General features: G+C 60.0%; 1 protein-coding gene across 10 annotated transcripts; it reads right to left on the minus strand.

The window, feature by feature from the left end:
- Nucleotides 1-4,222: 4,222 nt before the first annotated feature.
- On the minus strand, nt 4,223-18,406 carry RASGRP2 (RAS guanyl releasing protein 2). 10 transcript variants are annotated; one of them, XM_026483327.4, is made up of 17 exons: nt 18,306-18,406; nt 16,317-16,457; nt 15,558-15,660; nt 14,958-15,020; nt 14,507-14,641; nt 13,580-13,730; nt 13,206-13,379; nt 12,938-13,054; nt 11,538-11,819; nt 10,550-10,627; nt 10,198-10,320; nt 9,747-9,862; nt 6,508-6,649; nt 6,208-6,244; nt 5,663-5,839; nt 4,619-4,683; nt 4,223-4,440 (listed from the first exon to the last, which is right to left on the minus strand). In XM_026483327.4, exons 2-16 carry the CDS (start codon nt 16,387-16,389, stop codon nt 4,625-4,627), a joined length of 1,830 nt encoding a protein of 609 aa, XP_026339112.1. In that variant the 5' UTR covers nt 16,390-16,457; nt 18,306-18,406; the 3' UTR covers nt 4,223-4,440; nt 4,619-4,624. The 10 variants fall into 10 exon arrangements, with proteins under 10 accessions (XP_026339112.1, XP_026339110.1, XP_026339111.1 ...); XM_026483325.4 differs by having other exon boundaries at nt 14,507-14,638; nt 18,306-18,405; XM_026483326.4 differs by lacking the exon at nt 18,306-18,406 and adding an exon at nt 17,577-17,760.
- Between the last annotated feature and the right edge of the window lie 635 nt (nt 18,407-19,041).

Below are 19,041 nucleotides of genomic sequence, written 5' to 3' on the forward strand. Positions count from 1 at the left end.
GGACGAACACTGCTTCCAGCCCTTGGGGCTAGCACAGACTGGGGACCCCCCTTCAGAGCCTCCCTCCCAGCCCTCCGGATGCCCCTCCTTCTCGCCCCATCCCTTCCCCCAACGACCCTCCCTCCCACCCCTCTCCATTCACCCCTGCTCAGGGCCACTGCCCCTTCCACAGGGAGCCTCCGACCCCCAACCCCCTCCCCAGCCACTTAGCCTCCTCGCTGTCACCCAGCCAGCCCTCTCAGCAAGGCAGCGCCCCCGCCCCCCAATCCATCCTTCCTGCCTCCCCCGCCCCTCCGATCGCTCCCCTCCCCCGATCCGCTCCCGCCCCCCGCCCGTCTCCGCCGCAGCCCCCCCCCCCGTACCTGGTTCTGGGGGCGCCAGAAGCTGGAGGGTGGGGATCAGAGCCCCAGGGCCGCCCCGTCTCCAGCGGGTGGCAGAGCCGGGGCCAGCGGTGTCGGCCGCCTCGCGCCTCTCTCGCTCCCCGCCGCGTCCCCGCCCGCTGGCTCGTCCGCCCGCCCGCCCCGCCGCGGTGCCGCTCGGAGGAGGATGCTCTGCGAGTCAGGGCGGCTGCTCCCGCCGCCGCATCCCTGCAACACCGACTGACGGCAGCATCAGCACCAGTGCCCGCCCCCCAGACGCGCGCATTGGGCCACGCCGCGCTAACGGACGAGCGGCGCAGCCAATGCGAAGGCGCAGAAGCCGCCAGTCCCCCCTGCTTCACAGGCCCTCCTCCCTCCCCTGCCAGGGACCCAGGCGTCCCGGCCCCAGGGCATCCGAGCGCTCCCCGCCTCTCGCTGTCCTTAGCCCTGGTGCCCAGGCTCCCAACCAGGCAGACCCCCAACCCAATCCCAGCGTCTTTTCCGGCAACCCACACGCCCTAGCCTCTCCCCTATTGGGTCGGGCCCTCGGGTCCCGCATCCCTCGGCCGACGGCCCCGTGTAGCAGCGCCCAGGACTGGGACGTGCCCAAGGAGAGGCTCTGGGCCCCGACTTGGGGCACCAAGGGAGCAGGACCAGTGAAGGAGCCGGGCCGCACTGCCCTCTACTGGCTACGCCCGGGGATGGGCCCCGGCTGCCGGGAGCTTGGGGAAGGAGGACCTCGAGGCTGCGGGGGGGCTTTTTCCAGCCCTTAGCCTGGCCTCTGCCTCCCACCGCCCAAGGGCGCCCTGGCTTCCACTAGAACTGAGGCGGGAGGGTCTCTGCTGGGATAAGGAAGGAGACAGTGGGGGAGGGAAAGTCAGCGATGATGGCGAGATAGACCGAAGGGCTTGGGGTTTCCCAGCCCTGCCTGATGGGAATCCGACAGTGAAGCCTGGTTCCCAGTCCTGCCCGGAACTCTGGACGGGGGTAGGAGCACGTCTGGGGGCAGAGGTGAGGCTGCATTTTGCCGGGATCCCTGAAGGAATGCTGGCAGCAGCCTGGTCCTCTGTTCTCCTCCCCCCAACCAGGAGTCTCAGAGTGAGCGTGGCGCTGGGTGGAGGCCTTCCCCGTGAGGACACCCTAACTGTGCGCGTGTATGAGTGTGGGAGGAAGGGGACACCCCTTCACTCACTCAGCCAATCAATGGTGGACCTGGCACCTAGTGTGTGTACCACGAAGTTGGACACTGGGCTTCTGAATGAGGCTGTGTGTGTGTGTGTGTGTGTGTGTACCAGACCATTCTGCCACCTCACCCAGAACCCAATCTCTGTCGCAGGGTCTGTGATTTGCATAACCGGTAGTAGGTGGTGCTTCTTCAGGCAGAGGCAACATGCAAGAACACTCACATTCCATTACTGATGCATACACGGGCACACAGCGGCACACTCACAGCCACGCACACCTATCCATGTGCACACAGGCATTCCCAAAGAGACACGCAGGGACAGTTGCACAAATGCCCCACGGAGGCAGGATACCCACAGGAAGCACACGCTTGCCCGAGAACTCGAGCATATGGGCGCCTGCACACTCAGAGGGAAAGGCACGGCCAGGGGAATAGGAGGACTTGCTCACAGGCTCAGTCGCCCCCAGGAAGCACTTTGCACAGGGTGGCCAATTACCCAGTAGTTGGGCGGGGAGACCCACCTACAAGTGGTCTTCCTCTCCAGACAGTGGGGGGGGGGGGGGGACCCAGACTGCAAGGGGCGTTTCCTAGGGGTCTGGCAGAGTGATCCCTAAGCCAGGTCCCAGACTTGAGGCCCACTCTGACCTTGGAAAGACCCTCAGGCTGGCCCCACCAAGGCCACTAGAGGAGCCAGAGAATGGGAACTGCTGAGTCAGGGCCTGTAGATGTGAAATCGCCTCTCTGACCCCACAGCCCACTGCCCCACCCATCCCCCACTGCTCCACACCCTGCAGCCTACACACACACACACACACACACCCCATACACACACACACAGACACACAGACACAGACTTGTCCAGCCAGGCACGAGGGCACAGAGAGGCAGGCAGACAGGGGCAGTGACTCAGACTCTCTGAGACCCTTTGAGATGGGTTAAACAGGGATAGGAGGAGGGCAGGAGCAGCGAGAGATGTTAAGAGGGAGCCTCTGTCTCCTGTCCCTACCCCCAGCTCCCTGGGCCACCTTTGACCATCAAGGGCAGGAAAGGTCACCTGGCAGCTGCTGTACCTCCTGCCCCTCCCCCCAACTACAGGAATGTCTCCCCCCAAGGTCCAAGATTCAGACTACCCAACGTAGTTAGGACCCACCACCTCAAGACACCCCCCCCAAAAGGCACCCACCCAGCGTGGCCCTTCTCCCAGGCACAGTCTAGTGGGGACACACGGTGGAGGGAAAATGCAGCAAAGAGAGCGTGTGTGTCTGTACACACGCACACACACGATGTGAAAGCTCATACACCAAATTCACACCCGCAACCGCGAAATGACAGTCACCCGTTACACTCCCGGGGCAGGGCAGACCCGGGCACGCGTCCGCGTACACACACACACACTGGGGAGAGGCCAGGCTGGGGCAGAGGGCTGCAGGGATGGAGGCAGCGCGGGAGGCGGGCGGCACAGGGAGCGAGCTGCTCTTCACAACACAATCGCCGTCTGTTGTTATAGCAACTCAGCCCCCAAATCGTGAAACGGATATTACAGCCTTCAGAGGGGGAAGGGCAGGAGGGGGCTGAGGACGCTGGTGCGAGGGACCCAATGGGGGACAGGACTGGGGGAGCCTGACCAAGGGCGGGGCTGCAGCTGAGAAGTAACAGGATGGGGGGAGGAGGTGACCTCCATGAGGAGTGGGCCAGAAGGAGTGGGGTCTCAAGGGAAGAGGTGGGTAAGGGGTCAGGGGACCCAGAGGGAGGGGCTGAGGCCATGGCTTGGCAGGCAGGAATTGGGGTGCTCAAGCCTCCACCCCCAGGAGAACCCACAGCTGGATAGGGTACACCCCAGGTTGGGGGCTCAGGCGGTAGCTCCCCCACTCTCCCGGGGACTGCCGGAGGCTGGCCCCGCTTCCGAAACTTTGGAAGACCCCCAGTCCACCCTCTTCACCCAGACCAGCCTCGGAAGTGGCCTTAGCCTTCCTCGGGTAGCGGTGACCCCCAGAACCTCTGTGCTGCAAAACTCAGGAGGGAAGAGCTGGGTTGGGAGAGGCCACAGGAGGCTGAGAGCAGGATCAATATGCATTTCCTCTGGAAGTCACCGTCCTTCCGGCTGGCAGCAGCACCGGGGGGGGGGGGGGGGGGGGGGGGGGGGGGCCAGGAGTCTGCAAGCTCAAGGAGCACACCCCCCACCCTGAGGCATGCAAGCCCGGCAGGGGCTACTGGGGCCTAGGCTGCTGGGGCCCCACCCTCTCCCCTCCCATGTGGCCAGCAGTCTGGGCTGCCCCCTCTCCCCCATGATTCTCTCTGCAGTGAGGTCCCCATTGCGGGAAGGATTCAAGCTGGGGCTGAGAGGCCACCTGTCAAGCAAGGGAATTTCGGCGGTGGGCTGAAGGCTATGCTTATACATGACCACTGGGCCGAGCAATTCTGGGAGCAAAGAAGCACAAGCTTCAAGTTTTAGACGCCCAAGATTCTGGACTCCTGGAGATTCTAGACCCTCCCCCAAATTGTTGTTCCAAGGTTTTTTGGTTCCACAGTTCTAGCCCCCAGTTCTAGTTCCAGACCTCCCAAGATCCTCTGACTACAAAGTTCTAGACTCCAAGACTCTAGTCCCTATGATGACAGTTCCTGTCCCCCAGCCCCCCGCCCCCCCCCCCTCCGCTGTGAAGATTCTTGGCTCTGGTGGTCTAGGTTAATTACATGGGCCTTTTTATTCCATCTGGAAAATACAAATATTCACAAGAGTCTGTACAACCTTAGGGACGTCAGCCCTGGCCCAACCTTAGTTGCATGCCACCCTCACCGCCCACCCCCCAGCCCCAGCCTGCTGCCCCAACACCCCAGGCTTTCTGCTGTGGTCCACGTCTTTTTCCAAGGCAGTATGAGTGCTTGATCCAGTCACAGCTGGGAAGGAAAAAACAAAACAACACAAAAAGCCGAGGTTGTAAGGAAGACCCTCCCCCAAAAAGTAGGAGTCTGCCTGGCCTGGGCCATTTGGACAGAGCACCTGTTTCCCTGACCCCATCCCCCCCACCCCCCACCCCCAGCGCTCAGTGGCAGAGGCTGTGGAGGGAGGACTCACCATCCATTACAAGTGGATGTCGAAAACGCCGTCCTCCACTGCCTGCACCTCCTCTTCTCGGATCTCTGCAGGGAGGTGGGGGGGATGTCGCAGGAAGAAGTCCTGGGTCCCGGGGCCTTCAGCAGCCCTTCCCCCACTCACAGGAGGCACCCCACCCCATCCCGGAAGCAGACCCATCCACCAAAAATCAAGGCACTGAAGGACCAATCGGCCCCATTTTTGAGGCTCTTTTTCTAAGTTTTCACTCTGCCACGGCTTTTTCACAGCCGTAGACTTGTCAGTGCAGTTTGCTTAAAATGTCAATTTTGTGTGCGTTTCACATTTTAGACCCCAGCACTTCTGGAAGGCTCAATGCAAATGGTTTCATCTTTTCTATTTTTGAGGACTTATGTCAATCCAAACGGTTGTGGTCAACTGCCTTAGACCCCTGTTTAACGTGGCTGCTCAGACTGTTCTCAGCGAAATCATCATTTGGGGAATTGTCATTCAGCAAACTGACCTAAAGCCACCAGAGACCCCAAGAGAGCCACCAAAGATGTTCAGGGCAAGGGACTTTTCTTAGAATGGTATCCAGAGCAGCCAAAAAGGGAAATACAGGCAAATGGCTCAGCCAATTCCCTCTCCAATCCATTGTCAATCCCCCCAACAAAATAAGAGTGTGACTGGAATCGGTTCTTGTTTGTTTTTGAGGGTTTTTTTTTTTTTGTAAACTTTATGCCCAGTGTGGGGTTTGAACTCACTACCCTGATATCAAGAGTCGCATGCTCTCTTGACTGAGCCAGCCAGGTGCCCCTGGACTGGAATCTTGAAGCCTCTTTCCCTTTTACTCTTCTTTATGTATTAGCCTCTCTCAGCTTCTGAAGATCGAGGGTTCCTGAGCCCCCTTCTGGCCCCCTCACCTGTTCAACCCTTCTTCGTCGCCCCACCAAAATGATAGAATCACCAACTCTGGAATGGTTTCCATCCTGGATAAGTTAATACTTTGCCAGAATGGCCCTGCCTCCCTCCCTTCACAGGCCAATACAGACTGAGATCTCCTCTTACCTGGAGGCCGGGAGCCTCGCCTCCCGGGGCGGGGCAGGGAGAAGCTGAAGGCTCGATGATGGGTGTGTGTGGGTGAGGGTGAGGGTGCAGACCCCTCCAGACTCACACTCTGCGCCCGGCGCCGGCACTCAACTGACAGGCGGTCTTTACACTGCTTGTGGCAGTTCACACCACACGCTGGGGAGGCAGATGGGGAGCCCAGCCAGGGCCACCGGTCACAACACCCTCATCCCATTCTCCAGGCCTCCACCTCTCCCCAGTTTCTTTTGCTACTGAGCAGCTGCCCCGCCGAAATAAGAATCTCCTTCCAACGTGCTCTCTTCCTCCCACTTGCCAGTCCATGCCCTCTCCAACATTCTCTGTTCCTGGGCAGCTGTCTCACCAAAATAAAAGCCCAGGGGAAGGCTACCCCCTTCAATATCATCGTCGTGCCTCTCTGGCTGCAGTGTTCTTCGCTGCTCGGCAAGTGCCCCACCAAAATAAGAATCCCTGGCCAGAGAGTAACTTCCCCCACCCCCCAAATTCAGCACGCCCCCCCTGCTCACCTCGGCATTTGAGGCCCTGCTTGTAGATGCCCAGGATCTGAAATAGAGGAGGGGGCCGTGCTGGGGAAGAGGTCTTTAGAGCTAATGACTCTACGTCTTCCTTCTCAAGGGCAGGGACTGGGACTGACCCTCTCTGGGGCCCCCTCAGGGCTAGGTAGGCGCGGAACAGCGAGAGGAGAAGCAGGTGGGGTGACAAGGTTTGCCCCGGCCGTGAAGGCTCCAGCAGGGGCGGGGCCAGGGGGAGGGCGTGGCGGGCGGAGGGGCCAGGGCTGGAGGGGCGTGGCTTGGGCGGGGGCTCACCAGGGCCTTGCAGTGGCGGCAGGCAACTGGGCGCAAGGAGTTGCTCTCGTGGAAGTTGTGCACGAAGCCCATGCGGCCGCCCAGCACCGAGCTGGAGCGCAGGAAGTAGGAGACCATCTCCTCCCTGCTGATGCAGCCATCCCTGTCGGGGGAGGGGGAGCTCCTCAGGTCGGGCCCTCCCCTGGATCACCCACCACCGGCCTAACCCATCCACTGGGGAAACTCCCTACCAGGCAAAACATCCTCATCCCGCTCCTGATTTTGGACTCCCCGCGCAGGAAAGAGAACGCTAGCCTTGGAGTCGGGCAGATGCGCGGGCGGCTAACTACTTGTGTGGTCTTGGCCAAGTCACTTCCCCCGGGTTTCCTCCCCAGAGAAATGGGGATCATAATTCCTACCCTGGCCACTTCACAGACTTGGGGTGGACACTAACTAAAAGGGCTGCCATTTGCCCACCAGACCATCAGCCTTTGTTTTCCAAAGTCAGCTCGGGAATGGGCAAGATTGGGAAAAGCTGCCTGTGTCTCATTCTCATGTGAGTGAGTGCTGGAAGGACACCTGCAGTCAGGGTTCCCCACATAATCCTGGGCTGCCCCCAGAACCCTTTTCTCACCCATCAATATATAGTAGGGCAAGAGCGAGCTTGCTCTGGAGACAGACCTCAGTTCAAATTCTGGTCTGCTGCTTCCGGGCTGTGTGACCTTTGGGCTAGTTAATCTCCCTGTGCCTCGGTTTCCGCTTTTACCAGTGGGGACTGTGATTATCCCTGCACATCGGAGGGTTCTTGTGCGGACTCGTGAGGCAGATGCATGGGAAGAGTTTACAACAGTGTCTTTGTAGTTAGCGGGTCCTGGGCCACCAGGAGCTATTTCCAGCAGGGTTGGTCCTTGCTGGAAGCTCCTGCCCATTTTATCTGGGGCTCCGTGACGTGATTCGGGTGACTGACCCTTCAGTTCCATGGGGCATGGGGGCCACTGGCCATCTAGAAAACAGTATCACCCTAGATTCCTACGTCACACAGTACATGAACACTAAAGCCTCACTGAACTGAGAACAGTAATGTAAAAAAATAAAATTATCAAAGTATCTGAAAAGGTGTAAGAGAAGAACTAATTTCCAGGAGATGAGGGCCTTTCTACACGTAACGCAAATCCGAGAAGCCATGAAGGAAAAGACAGACATACTGAGCACACGACATTTTTTTAAAAATTTTATATGGCAAAAGACAACATAAATGACAGACTGGGAGAAAATATTTGCAAACACATTGAACAGCAAAGGGTTAATATTCATTAACAGAGATTCTGAAAATTGATGAGAAAAAGACCAACGAACCCAGTGGAATAATGGAGAAAGAATACGAACAGGCAATCCAGAGAAGAAATATAAAAGGCCAATAAACACATGAAAAGATATCCTACCCCCACTAGTATTGAAGAGATTCAAATTTAACCAAGACACCATTTGCCAATTAGACTGACAAAATTGTCAAGCTTATTATAGCGACCACTGTGGGCAAAGATGTCGGAAAATGGGCATTTGGCTCACTGCTGATGGGGGTGCAAGCTGGCACGACCTTGCCTGAGGTCACTTTGGCAGTCTCTTTCCTAATTTAGAATGTGCATATCTTTTGATCCAATTATCCCACTTCTAGGAATTTCTCCTGCGGAAATAGTGGCCTGGGTGCAAGGGTACAAAGACGTTCACAGCAGCATGGCGTATATTAATAGCGAAAAACTGGGAACAGTCTACACGTCCATCAGCAGGAGAATGGTGAGGCCAATGACGGCCCAGCTACACAGTGGGGCTACGCGGCAGCTATTCTAAAGAATGAGGTCGTTCTGCATGAAAGCTGTCCACGATAAAGGGTTAAGCGGAACACAAAAACAAGAGCAAAAAAACCAAGATGTGCGGTTCCATCACGACAGTGATTGATAAAACAACAACAATAACGACAACACAAAACCCTGAAAATCCTACGGCTACAAATACATAGATCCTAGTTAAAAGACGCCCACATTTGCTTTAAGTGCCTAAGTGAGTTTGCAAGAAAGAAGTGGAAATCCCCAAGTTGCAGAACAAAGAGCGAGCTTCAAGCTGACGCAGGGAGTGGGGACCAGATGCTGAGGCTGCCCTGGGAGGGGTTTGCTGGTCTCCCCAGTGAGCCCGGTGCTGCTGGGTTTTGATACCCAGACAGGCTGGGCACAAGGTTTGGGGCGTGCAGAAGGTGGGGAGTTAAGGCTGAGACCCCTGAGCGAAGCTATATCCAAGGTCTCCAAGGGCTGCACTCTCACTGAAAGTGTGACCCGGAAAAAAATCCACCCGCCCACCCAGGGACCTAACCTAGAACTTGGTCTCGATTCTGGGTGCCAAACAAAGGAACCAGCACCATGGGCAGAGCCAGACCTATACCATAATCCTGTTCGTCCGTGGAGCCGACCCAGACAGACAAAATCTATATCAGCTCACACTTAACGTGGGAAAAAAGACTGGAAGGATACCCTGTTGCCAAACCAGTAACATTGCTAACATGTTACTAAGGCTAATATAACTTCTCCTGATGGCAAAGACCGGGAAAGGAGGAAGGGAACCGTCACGTCTTACTTCAGAGGCTTTGTTCACTATAAATCTATTTTACTACCTGGATTTCTTTTTTACCACGGAGTTTTGCAGTATGAAAAAAAACCCAGATTTTTGAAATATGAATAACATTAAAATATAACTCGACCCGAGACGGACTGTAAATTTTGACTGGAGTTTTGTCTGCTCAGCAAAACGGGGATATGAACATGTTGCAGGGGGCATGTTTAACCTACTTCAGAAAACCAGCTGTTTGTCCAAATTGTCAGTGTGTGAATTGTTGATAAGCAAGTGGGTGCTGCTAATTACAGGCCTTTCTTTTCTATTCATTAAAACAGGCTACCCAGGAGTTGAACTTGCCCACACTTTTTGCCAGCTGTGAGTTCCACAAATAAAGCGACATTTATGTCCCCAGGCCACAGTCTTTGCAAGATTCAGGTGGAGCCCCCCCATCTGTCTGAATGAGTGAGGCAACCCTGCGTAGCCACAGCTGGCAGCCTCTCCCCCCCCCCCCGCCCCAAATAAGAGCCCCTCCCCACATTGGTAGCTTCCTCTGCCGAGATCATCTGGTTCACGGCCTCCTCTCGCACAGGAGGAAGCTGAAACCGGAGGGGAAGTGAGCCTGCCTTCCCTCTCCCCCAGCCCCCAGCCCTCCTCACTGGTTCTGGTCGAGGTCCCCAAAGGCGCTGAGGTAAGGGAAGTTCCCACGGATGATCTGGAACTCTTCCTGTGAGATGTGGCCGTCCCCATCGACGTCAAAGTTCCGGAACACGGACTGGAGCACACAGAAGGACACACAAGGGCAGGAGCAGAAAACGAGCACCAGTCCCGTCCTGCCCACATTCCCAGTCCGCGTTAGGGGGGTGCCTCAGATGCGGGCGGCTCTCCACCTGCCCTTTTCTCCCCCTCTTCCGTACTCCCGCCCCAACCCCCCCCCCCCACTGGCTATGCCCCTTGCCTTCTGGGCACTGAGCATGAGCGCTGGCCCTTGAACGTGGCACTGGTGTGGCTCTGAGGGTAGTGGCCTGGCAAAACCACTCTTGATTTTGGACCACTATGGACCTGTCCCCCAGCCCCTCAGATGCCATGGTGGCTGCCACCGAGTCTCACCTCCACCATCTTCTCGATGTGCTCCACCATGAGTGCCTGATCCAGCTTGGGTTTGGCAGCTGAGGTCCACTCATCCAGCACTGGGGGCCGGGGAGGTGGGGTGCAGCTTGTGGGGCTGGTTGGCTATGGGAACGGTCCGGCCTGAGTGAGGGCCAGAGGGATGGAGCCCAAGGCCCAGGGGGAGCAGGCGGGGGGGAAGCCCCAGGGAGAAGGGAGCCCACCCAACAAGCAGGAGAGGTGAGGTAGCCTCTAAGAGCTCTGCTTGCCCTCACGGCCTGGGATTTTCAGGAAGGGCAGAGGTAGGGGAGGAAGACGTTGGGCAGAGTGGGGAAGCAGCGAGTCCCTATCTCACCGAGGACTTGGAGCGTGGCTCCCGTTGCAGGGACAGCTGGTAGAGTTCATCCTCCGTCTGATACTGATCCAGAGATACCTAGGACACACACAGGTCCGATTGCACCCACTGCCCCCGCTGCCCTCAGGAGCCCACTGTCCAGAGCCCAGGGTCCTAGGTCCACCTAGAGGCCACAGCTCAGCCTGGAACCCAGTCCAGAAGCTAGACTCAGGACAAAGGCCAGCTTAGAACATGCCCCAGCAGGGCACCTGGGTGGCTCAGCCAGTTAAGCATCCAGCTCTGGCCTCAGGTCATGAGATGGAACCAGCAACCACATCCCGGCCTAGCACACGGACCAGAACCCACATCTTGGCGCAAACCCAGAGCACAATGTACTGCCAAGAATCCAGCCACGAATCCAGGTCAGAACGCAGCCAAGAGCCCTGAGATTAAGCCCCATCCTAGAACCCAACCCAGCGTCCAGAATCCAGGTCAGATTTCAATCCTGATCCCAGTCCAGAGCCTAGAAACAACTAAGAATTCACTCTAATCCCAAAACCCAAGCCCCAGCTCCATGTCTAGTACCTAGTCCAGATCTAGACTAGAACCTCACTCTCGTCCTAGACCCCGAAACCAAGTCCAAGTCTGGGCTCGAGCTCAAGACCATGTTTAGAAACCAGCCCCGCACCCAGAATCCCAGAGCTGGGCCCCAAGCCTTGAACACAACCCATTCCCAGGAACTCAACCCAGGACCCAGGCCCAGCTTCAAGGCCCAGCACAAAAAGCCCACATGGCAGCCTCGAGATCAGACCTCTGTCCACAGCCCCATCCAGAGCCTGGAACTCATCTCAGAGCCCACTCCAGATCCTGGAGCCCAGGCTGGATCTCAGTCCCTCGATCAGAACCTCAAGCTCCAGGCCAAGACCGCAGCCTTGCACCAGCCCAAGACCGGGTGTGGCTGTCCACCCTGGTACGCAGCCCCCCAGCATCCCTGCTCCCAGTCCCTCACCGTGAGCAGACTCAGCAGATCAGGGTTGGCCTGCACTGGCGGCCGAAGGCTGGTCACCATGGCCAGCTCCTCCAGGATGCTGAACAGCTGCTTCATCTTGGCCCCGTTGAGTCGGGTGCGGGCGGGGTCCAGCCAGTCAGGCAGTGCCAGCTGCAGGGCCACCAAGTCCTTGAGGTGTACGCCCAGGATGGGAAAGCGGAAGCCCACACAGGCGGCCAGCCGGCGACGGTAGTTGCTGTAGTTGCCGGTGGCCGTCACTAGTTCTGTCAGACCTTCCCAGAGCTGGGGGAGGGGGCAGGGGGAGAAGGCAGAGGGTCACACACACACACACACACACACACACACACACACACACACCACTGGCTCAACTACCCTCCCACCCCACCCGCCCCCCAGCCCTGGAAATGTGGGAGAAGATGAGGAGTCAGAGTCAGGGAGGGGTGAAAGGTTAAAAATCCTCCCTCACTGTCCCCCGACAATGTCTCCCTTAGCCCCCCCCCCCGGGGGGTCAGAGTTCATAGGTCATGAGCTCAAGGGAACACCCGCTGACAAATACCACACCTGTGCCCCAGGCCTGGGCATGGACTATCATCAACATCTCACAAGAGAAGAAACTGAGGCTCAGGGGGGCAAACAGCACAGGAGAAAGGTCTGGAAGAATGTTCCTAGCTGTGTGGGTTGTGACAGCCCGCACTGGAAAGCCCCCAGATGTTCGACGGAACAGTAGATCTCTACAGCGCGGTAGACTCACGATAGAATATCGTGTGGCGACGGAAGCGAATGAGCAACTGCCCCAAGTAGCAGAATGTAAGCATGAAAGAAGCAAGGCATAAAATAACATACAACAGGATTCCATTCATAGAACACCCAAAAGCAGGAGACAAAAACCCCGCGTTGTTTGGAGAGTCGTGCGTAAGTGGTAAAGCTCTAAAGAAAAAGCAAGGCCATCGTCATTACGAAAGTCATGACATCGGTTACCTCTGATGGGGAGGGAGCTATGCTCTAAGGTGCTGGGAGCTTCGGGGGCTGCCATTGTTCTAATTCTTGACCTGGGTGGTAGTTACACGGGTGTTTTCTTTATAATTTTTCTTTAATCTGTACATATGCTTTCTATACGTCTCTATACGTATGTCACCCAATATGTGAAAAGATAAAGGAAGAGAAAAGCGCAAACTTTGGGGTCAGGCAGACCTGGGAGCCCCCACTCCGCCACTCTCACTGTGAAACCAATGAAGAGCATTGAACCCCTCTGAGCCTCAGTTTCTGTATCTGTCAAATGGGGACAGGAGTGCCCAGCCCCCAATTTGGGAGGCCGGGAGTTCTCAGTGAGGCCAGACCTGGGAAGTCTGGCCCAGGGCTTGACGAAGCTCCTCCCCTGACACCCCCTGGGTCCCAGGCACCTTGATGGTTTCAGGGCTAACATGACTGTGGGTCTCCTTGAGGCGGGAGATGGAGCTGTGGCTCAGGCCTCCGACCACCGCCATCAGTGTGTTGAAATTCTGCAACTGGAGCAGCTTCTGGGGGGGGGGAGGCAGACGAGGAGGGGCAAGGCAACGAGTCACTGGACAAGGCCCAGGATTTGGCCGAGAGGAGGCAGTGGATGAGCGGAAAGGAGGGACTCGCCCTCCTGGCGCCCTGGGAGCTAGGGAGAGGGGGAGGGGCAAGCACCTCAGCCACGTGGACAAAGTGCGTGATGACCAGCGCCCGCTGAGGGGCCGTGGGCTTGCTGAGGACCATCAGCTGCACCCACTGCGAGACACTGTTGAAGAGGGAGATGAATCGCTCCAGGACTGGGTTGTCCACGGTGCAGCCGTGAGTCACGAAACTGTGATAGTCCTGGAACTGGGGGCAGGAGTGGCCTCAGCCCCTTTGGGCCCCTCCCCTCATGGATGGCCACTCCTCACCCTCTAGCTGCCCTCGGTCGGTTACCCTGAAAGCCCCGACCCACCCCGTGACCCTGCCTACCCCAGGGACCCCGCTCCTCCCAGGACCCTCTCCCCAGCCCACAGTCCACACCCTGACCGAAGGGCCTGGGGCCGCACCAGAATCTTGCAGAAGGAGCGATACTCCAGGTAGGTGAGGTGCTCTGCCAGCTCCAAGGGCTCCAGGTGGTCAAACAACAGGGACATCTTTCGCTTTTTCTGTCCTACAGGGTTCCGCTGGGTCACCTGCCTCTTCCACTTGTAGGTGGGGCTGGGAGGTGGGGCAGGGGCAGTGAGCCCTTTGCTGGAGACGCCGCACCCCGAGCGGCCCCACACTCACGCAGACACACCCCTCATGCTGACGGAGGACCAACGCAGTGTGAGGCACTGTGCGGGACACCGAGGTCCCCCGTCCCAGCACCTCCTGCAATCTCCCCCTCGTCATGCACTCAGGCACTGCGCTAGGCGCTGGAGGGACGGAGAGGAGCAAGACACAGTTCCCGCCCACGAGGAGCTCACAGTCTACTGAGGGAGACAGACACAGAGACAATCACAGAACAGCGTGGCACGTACATGGGCACGGGGCGGTGGGGGAGGGGGGCTGCACACAGTGCCGCAGGGGAACACAGGAGGGACTGGCGAATTCTGCCCTGGGCGCCCTCCGAGCCCTCCGAGCCCACAGACACTCCACACTTGAGCGGAGTCTTCACAACACAGAGAGGCAGGCAAGGGGACCCAGACGGGCGGAGCACCATGGTGGGCAGGCAGGCAAGGCTGGAGAATGGCGAGCGGACCGTGCAGCTGTGGTATGAAGGGCGTGGGATGGGAGTGGGCTGTGGGAGATGCGGCAGGATCGCCAAGCCGCCAGAGACTACCACCAAAGGCCTTAATCCCCGGCCGAGACATCGTGAAGGTGACAAGGAGCCATAGATTTTCAAGCAAGAGAGTGACATGACCCTCACTCATTCAATTCAACAAACATTTATTAAGCACAGATGGTGTGGGATGCTGAGTGCCCTCCCCAGCCCTCTAGCTCGCCCCACGCACACGCTCTCGATGTCAATGAGGCTGCTGTGCCGCCGGTTCCCTTCTTGGTCGAGCAGAGCCTTCAGCTCCTTGATCTGCTCAGCGAGCTCAGGGTTCAAGTCAAACTCTGCTGGGAATGCTGAGATCCAGTACCTGCTAGAAGCTTCGAGTCACCCAAGGCAGCCCTTCCCCCACCGTCCCCGGAGACTGGAGCTCCCCAGAGAGGGGGAAAGAGCTCCAAACTGTGGTTCCCCCACCTCCAGGCTCATTCCTTCCCCACCCCCGCTGGGCAGATCTGAAAACCCAGGCCCAGACCAGCCAGCAAGGGGCAAGCCTGCGGCAGCACATCCGCCATGGACAGAGCCGGGGCTCAACCCCCACGACCAGTGCCCTTTCCCACTCCTTCAGGCCAGGCTGAAGCCTGAGAGAAGGGAGCAAGAGGAGGGGACGAAGCCCCAACAGTTAGACTCACCTGACCAGGTGGCACGTTTTCACCTGCAGCGAATTGGAGTTGTCCTTCCGGGATTGTTGGTAGGTGAAGGAGAGTTAAGGAAATCTAGAATGGAAACTAATTCTAGAAAGGGAGGCAGGGGTAGGGTTCCCAGTTCTGCAGGGAGGCGGAAGGCCCGGCCTGGTCCTAGGAGAAATGCCGGGGGCGGGATCTGGGGCGGGGCCGGTCGGAAAGGGGCTGAAGGCGGAGGTGAGGGGTGAGCTTTGGAAGGGTGCATAGCTGGGAAGGGGGCTAGGTTCTGGGCGTGGCTGAAAGCACGGCCTGGGTCCTGGGAGAGGCCGCAGGAGGGACCTGGGCTGGGAGTAGGGACAGGTCCTAGACTGTAGGGAGCAGGAGAGCAAAGCCCAGGTTGGGGAGGGGGCGGGAGGGGGCGGAGCCTGAGTCGAGCGGAGGAAAGGGGTGGAGCCTAGGCCGTGGAGAAAGGCGGGGCCAAGCCCGAATTCTAGGACACAGGAGGGGCTCACGCTCTAGAAGCGCAGCCCAGTCTGGGCCTGGGCCGGGCAGCCAGGCTCCCGCATGGGCTGGGACTGCGCGGCCCACGGTGAGGCGTGCGAAGGATATATGTGGAGCAGTTTTGCCGCCAGCTGCGAGGAAGGGATGTACCACGGGTGCATCATGAGGAACATACGCACCAGCTGAGGGTCCCGCACCTTCCCGGAGTCATCTAACTCCGAGGGGTCAGAGAGAAGCGGGCTGACTCTTCGTCCCGGAGCTGGGGTCCCTCCAGCCTACCTCACAGCCCGCCGGATAGCTGGCCCCCCGCCCAACACCTGCTTTCCCAGGACTCTGAAACCAGTAGGCAGATGAGAGAGAAAAGGTAGGGTGGGAAAGGGATAAGGCAGGATCCAAAGAACTGGAGGAGGGGAGCGTCTGATCCGGCCCATCGTCCCGAGGGGAACCAGCTGGGGCGGAAGAAGCCCGGGTTCCCCAGGGTCAGGAATCCAGAGGTCATTTCCTGAGTGCTTGGGGGAAGGGGCACCCCTTCACCAGATAAGCTGCCCCCCATCAGCCGGAAACAGCTCCCAGGCCAGAGATAGAGAGTTCCTCCGGATCCTCCAGGGAGACAGATAATGCTCCTCATGGGCCACAGTCTGGGGACCCCATCCCTCTCCCTTCCACGCCAGCATACTAGGGAAGGGCAACAATCTTTCTGAAGCGTGTAGATCTCTCTACCCTGTGATGAAGAGCAGGCTTTCGTTAAAAAGGTTGCAGGGTTCGGAACTGGGTGGGTCTAGGCCGGGGGTCTGTCCTGGGAAGCAGGGGCCCCGATTCAGGCTCGGGGCTGGGCTCAGGCTGGGCGTGCCCTCCCGTGCCACTCACCGAAGGCTTCGATGCAGCCGCGGAGCAGCTCCTCCACTGTGCAGCCCTTGTCCAGATCTAGGGTGCCCGCCATGGCTGCCGGAGCGGGTAGGCTGGGCCAAGCTGCACTCCGGAGCCTCCCACGGGGCTCGGACCGGACCCCTGTCCCGGGAGAGGCAGAGAGGGAGTCTGCGGAGGCGCGGGCGGGGGGCGGGGGGTTCGAGTCGCCCGGCGGGCAGGGGCGGGGCGGGGCGGGCACGCCCCCTGCTGGGCAGGGGCGGAGTCGTCCGCTGCGGCCACTCCCGGGGTTAAACGGTCTGGCCCGGGATGGTGCAACCCACCAGTTGGGAAACCGACCCGCCAAGAGGCTTCCGGCTCACCCTCGGAGTCACGGGAAGGCCGAGGGGCTCCCCGGGGATGGGGACGAGCCAGGACTCCGGGGACCGGTTTGTGCCCCAGCCCCTGGTAGGCCCTCTTCCCCTCGCGCCCTCTCCCCACAGGCACCTGCAGCACCCCGCGGCTCGGCTCCGCGCCCCTCCCGCTTCCCTCCCGCCACAGCCTCCCTTCCCCCGCAGGGTTATTTTGGGAACCTAGAGCCTGAGGGGACCTCGGAGGAATTTCTCCCTGGGATGGGAGGGAGGGAGGAACCCAGGCGTCCTGCCCGCATCGCCCCCTCCCGGGCTCCCGGGCTCCCGGGGACGGGAGGCGGGGCTGTGGCAGCCCCCAGGGGCCTGCCCTTGGGGAGGCGAGCTGGAGTGGAGAACATTCCTGGGGCGGGGTGGGGTGGGGGGAGCCCGCTGCGGCCGGGAGGCGTCAGCGGGAAGCCTGGGCCTGGGAACCGCGCGCTCCAAAGCCACCTCCTCAGTGAAGGCCCCAGGGGTCCGGGCTCAGCCCTTCAGCGGACCGTCTTCCTCCCCAGCCGAGTTCCTGACCCAGGCCCCCACACTGCACGGCCGAACTGTGCGCGCACACAGAGGCCGGCCACATTCGAGCACACAGAGTTGGTTGCCCAGAAGGGGGCGCTAGCGCCGTGAGGGGTGGAGAATGCCTGGCTGAACCCACCAGCAACTCCAGTCACTGGCAGGGTCATACGCACCCATGCAGGGACACACACTCATTCTATGCCCGAGGCCAGGGGCCCACATTGGGGAATAGGACACCCCCCCCCCCACACACACACACCCGAGCCACAGGCACTTGCCTCCCATCCTCTGTCTCCTACACACAATGGCACTCACACCCCGCACACACCTGCAGGAAGGAACTCTCCGGCACACATACCCAGCCTCCTAGCCCAGAATGCAGACCCGCAGAGGAGGCCAGTTCCCGGACTTGCAGCTCACTCGAGTCAGGCTAGCCTGGAGTTCCGCGGCCACAGAGGCGCTGCAATCGGACACGTGTGCACACACACAAGACAGGGCACCTACACGCATGCACACTCCCACACAAGCACACACCTCCATGGGTGCGCACACACGCCCATTCCGCCCCCCCCCCCCTTCATCCGCAGTCCAGGACAAGCTCTGCGGCCGCAACGCCCTGACCAGACCCCTCATCCCCGGACGCTGGCAGGGCCTGGCCCCACGAAAAGGTACCCGCCCCTACACAAACTCCCCCGGGCTGGAGGGGGGCTCCTCTCCTGAGTTCTCTGGCGGACTTTTCCTAGGAGCCACCCATAGCCAACCCCGACTAGCCCTGCCGCTGCCTCGCTGTGTGACCTTGAGAGTCACTTGGCCTCTCGGAGCCTCAATTTTCTCATCTGTCAAATGGGGGGGTCCGCGGGAGAAGGTCCCGCTAAGACGTGACTGGGAAGAGCCGGGTGCGCCGCAGATGCCGCCCCCTCCCGCGGGTTATCCAGGCTCTCTCTCTCCCACCCCGGACCCGGCCTCAGACTCCGCACCCACCAATCCACCCGCTGCCCCCAGCCCGCCTGCGTCGCGGGGGGGTGGGGGGGTGGCTAGGGGCCGGGCCCTCTTCTGCCCAGCGCCCCGCCCGCTCTCGCTCACTCACTCTTGGGACCCGTGGCACGGAGCCCGCACCCGGCCGGGCCGGCGCCACCTCCGTGCGCTCCCGCCCGCCGGCCTCGCTGCGGCTGCGGCTCCCGCCTGCTCTCCGCGCCGCGGCCCCGCTTCCCGCCGCCCCGCCCCCGCGCCGCGGCCGCCCCCTCCCCTCCCCTCCCCTCCCTCCCCTGCGCGGGGCTCCGCACCGCCGGCTGCGCCTCCCCCACCGGGGGCTCCCTCTCGCCCCGCACGCGGCGGTCCCTGCGGCAGCTTAACCCCTCCCCTGCCGCGCCGCCTGGGAGGCCAGGGCCGCGGGCTGGGGCTGCGCCACCCGCCGCGCCGAGGGTGGGCGAGCGGAGGTCAGGCCTCGCGGGACGTGGAGGGGGCAACTAAACCGAGGGCCCTCTCCCCCCACCCAGACGCCCCTATGCCCCCCGCCCTGCCTGGTGTTGGGCGGAGGAAGCCGGGAGGGGCAGGAAGCGGACTGCGGTGGGGAAGGGGCGCCCCGCCCAGCCCCCGGCCCGGGTTCCTGTTTTCGAGACAAACCGTTCCCACGGGGCTAACCGGACCCGGGGCCGGGCGTCTTCCTGCGGGCAGAGGTGGGGCACAGACCTGGTAGAGATCGGGGGTGTGGGGACAGCGGGTTCTTGTGATAGCCTGGAGGAGGGGCTAGGAACATTTTGGGGACAGGGGCCTGTGGGAGGGAGGAATGAAAACGTGGCTACCTGAAAACGTGGCCTCGATGT

Source organism: Ursus arctos, unplaced genomic scaffold (genome assembly GCF_023065955.2).
Source record: "Ursus arctos isolate Adak ecotype North America unplaced genomic scaffold, UrsArc2.0 scaffold_23, whole genome shotgun sequence".
Classification (NCBI taxonomy): domain Eukaryota; kingdom Metazoa; phylum Chordata; class Mammalia; order Carnivora; family Ursidae; genus Ursus; species Ursus arctos.

Coding starts and splice junctions, on each gene's coding strand:
- RASGRP2 (XM_048217759.2), bottom strand. CDS start 17,574: ATGTGTGCCGGAGAGTTCCTTCCTGCAG. Junction 13,380..13,579: donor GCTCCTTCTGCAAGATTCTG/GTGCGGCCCCAG, acceptor TCCTGCCCCCAG/TTCCAGGACTATCACAGTTT. Junction 10,628..11,537: donor ATCTGCTGAGTCTGCTCACG/GTGAGGGACTGG, acceptor TGTGTGTCCTAG/GTATCTCTGGATCAGTATCA.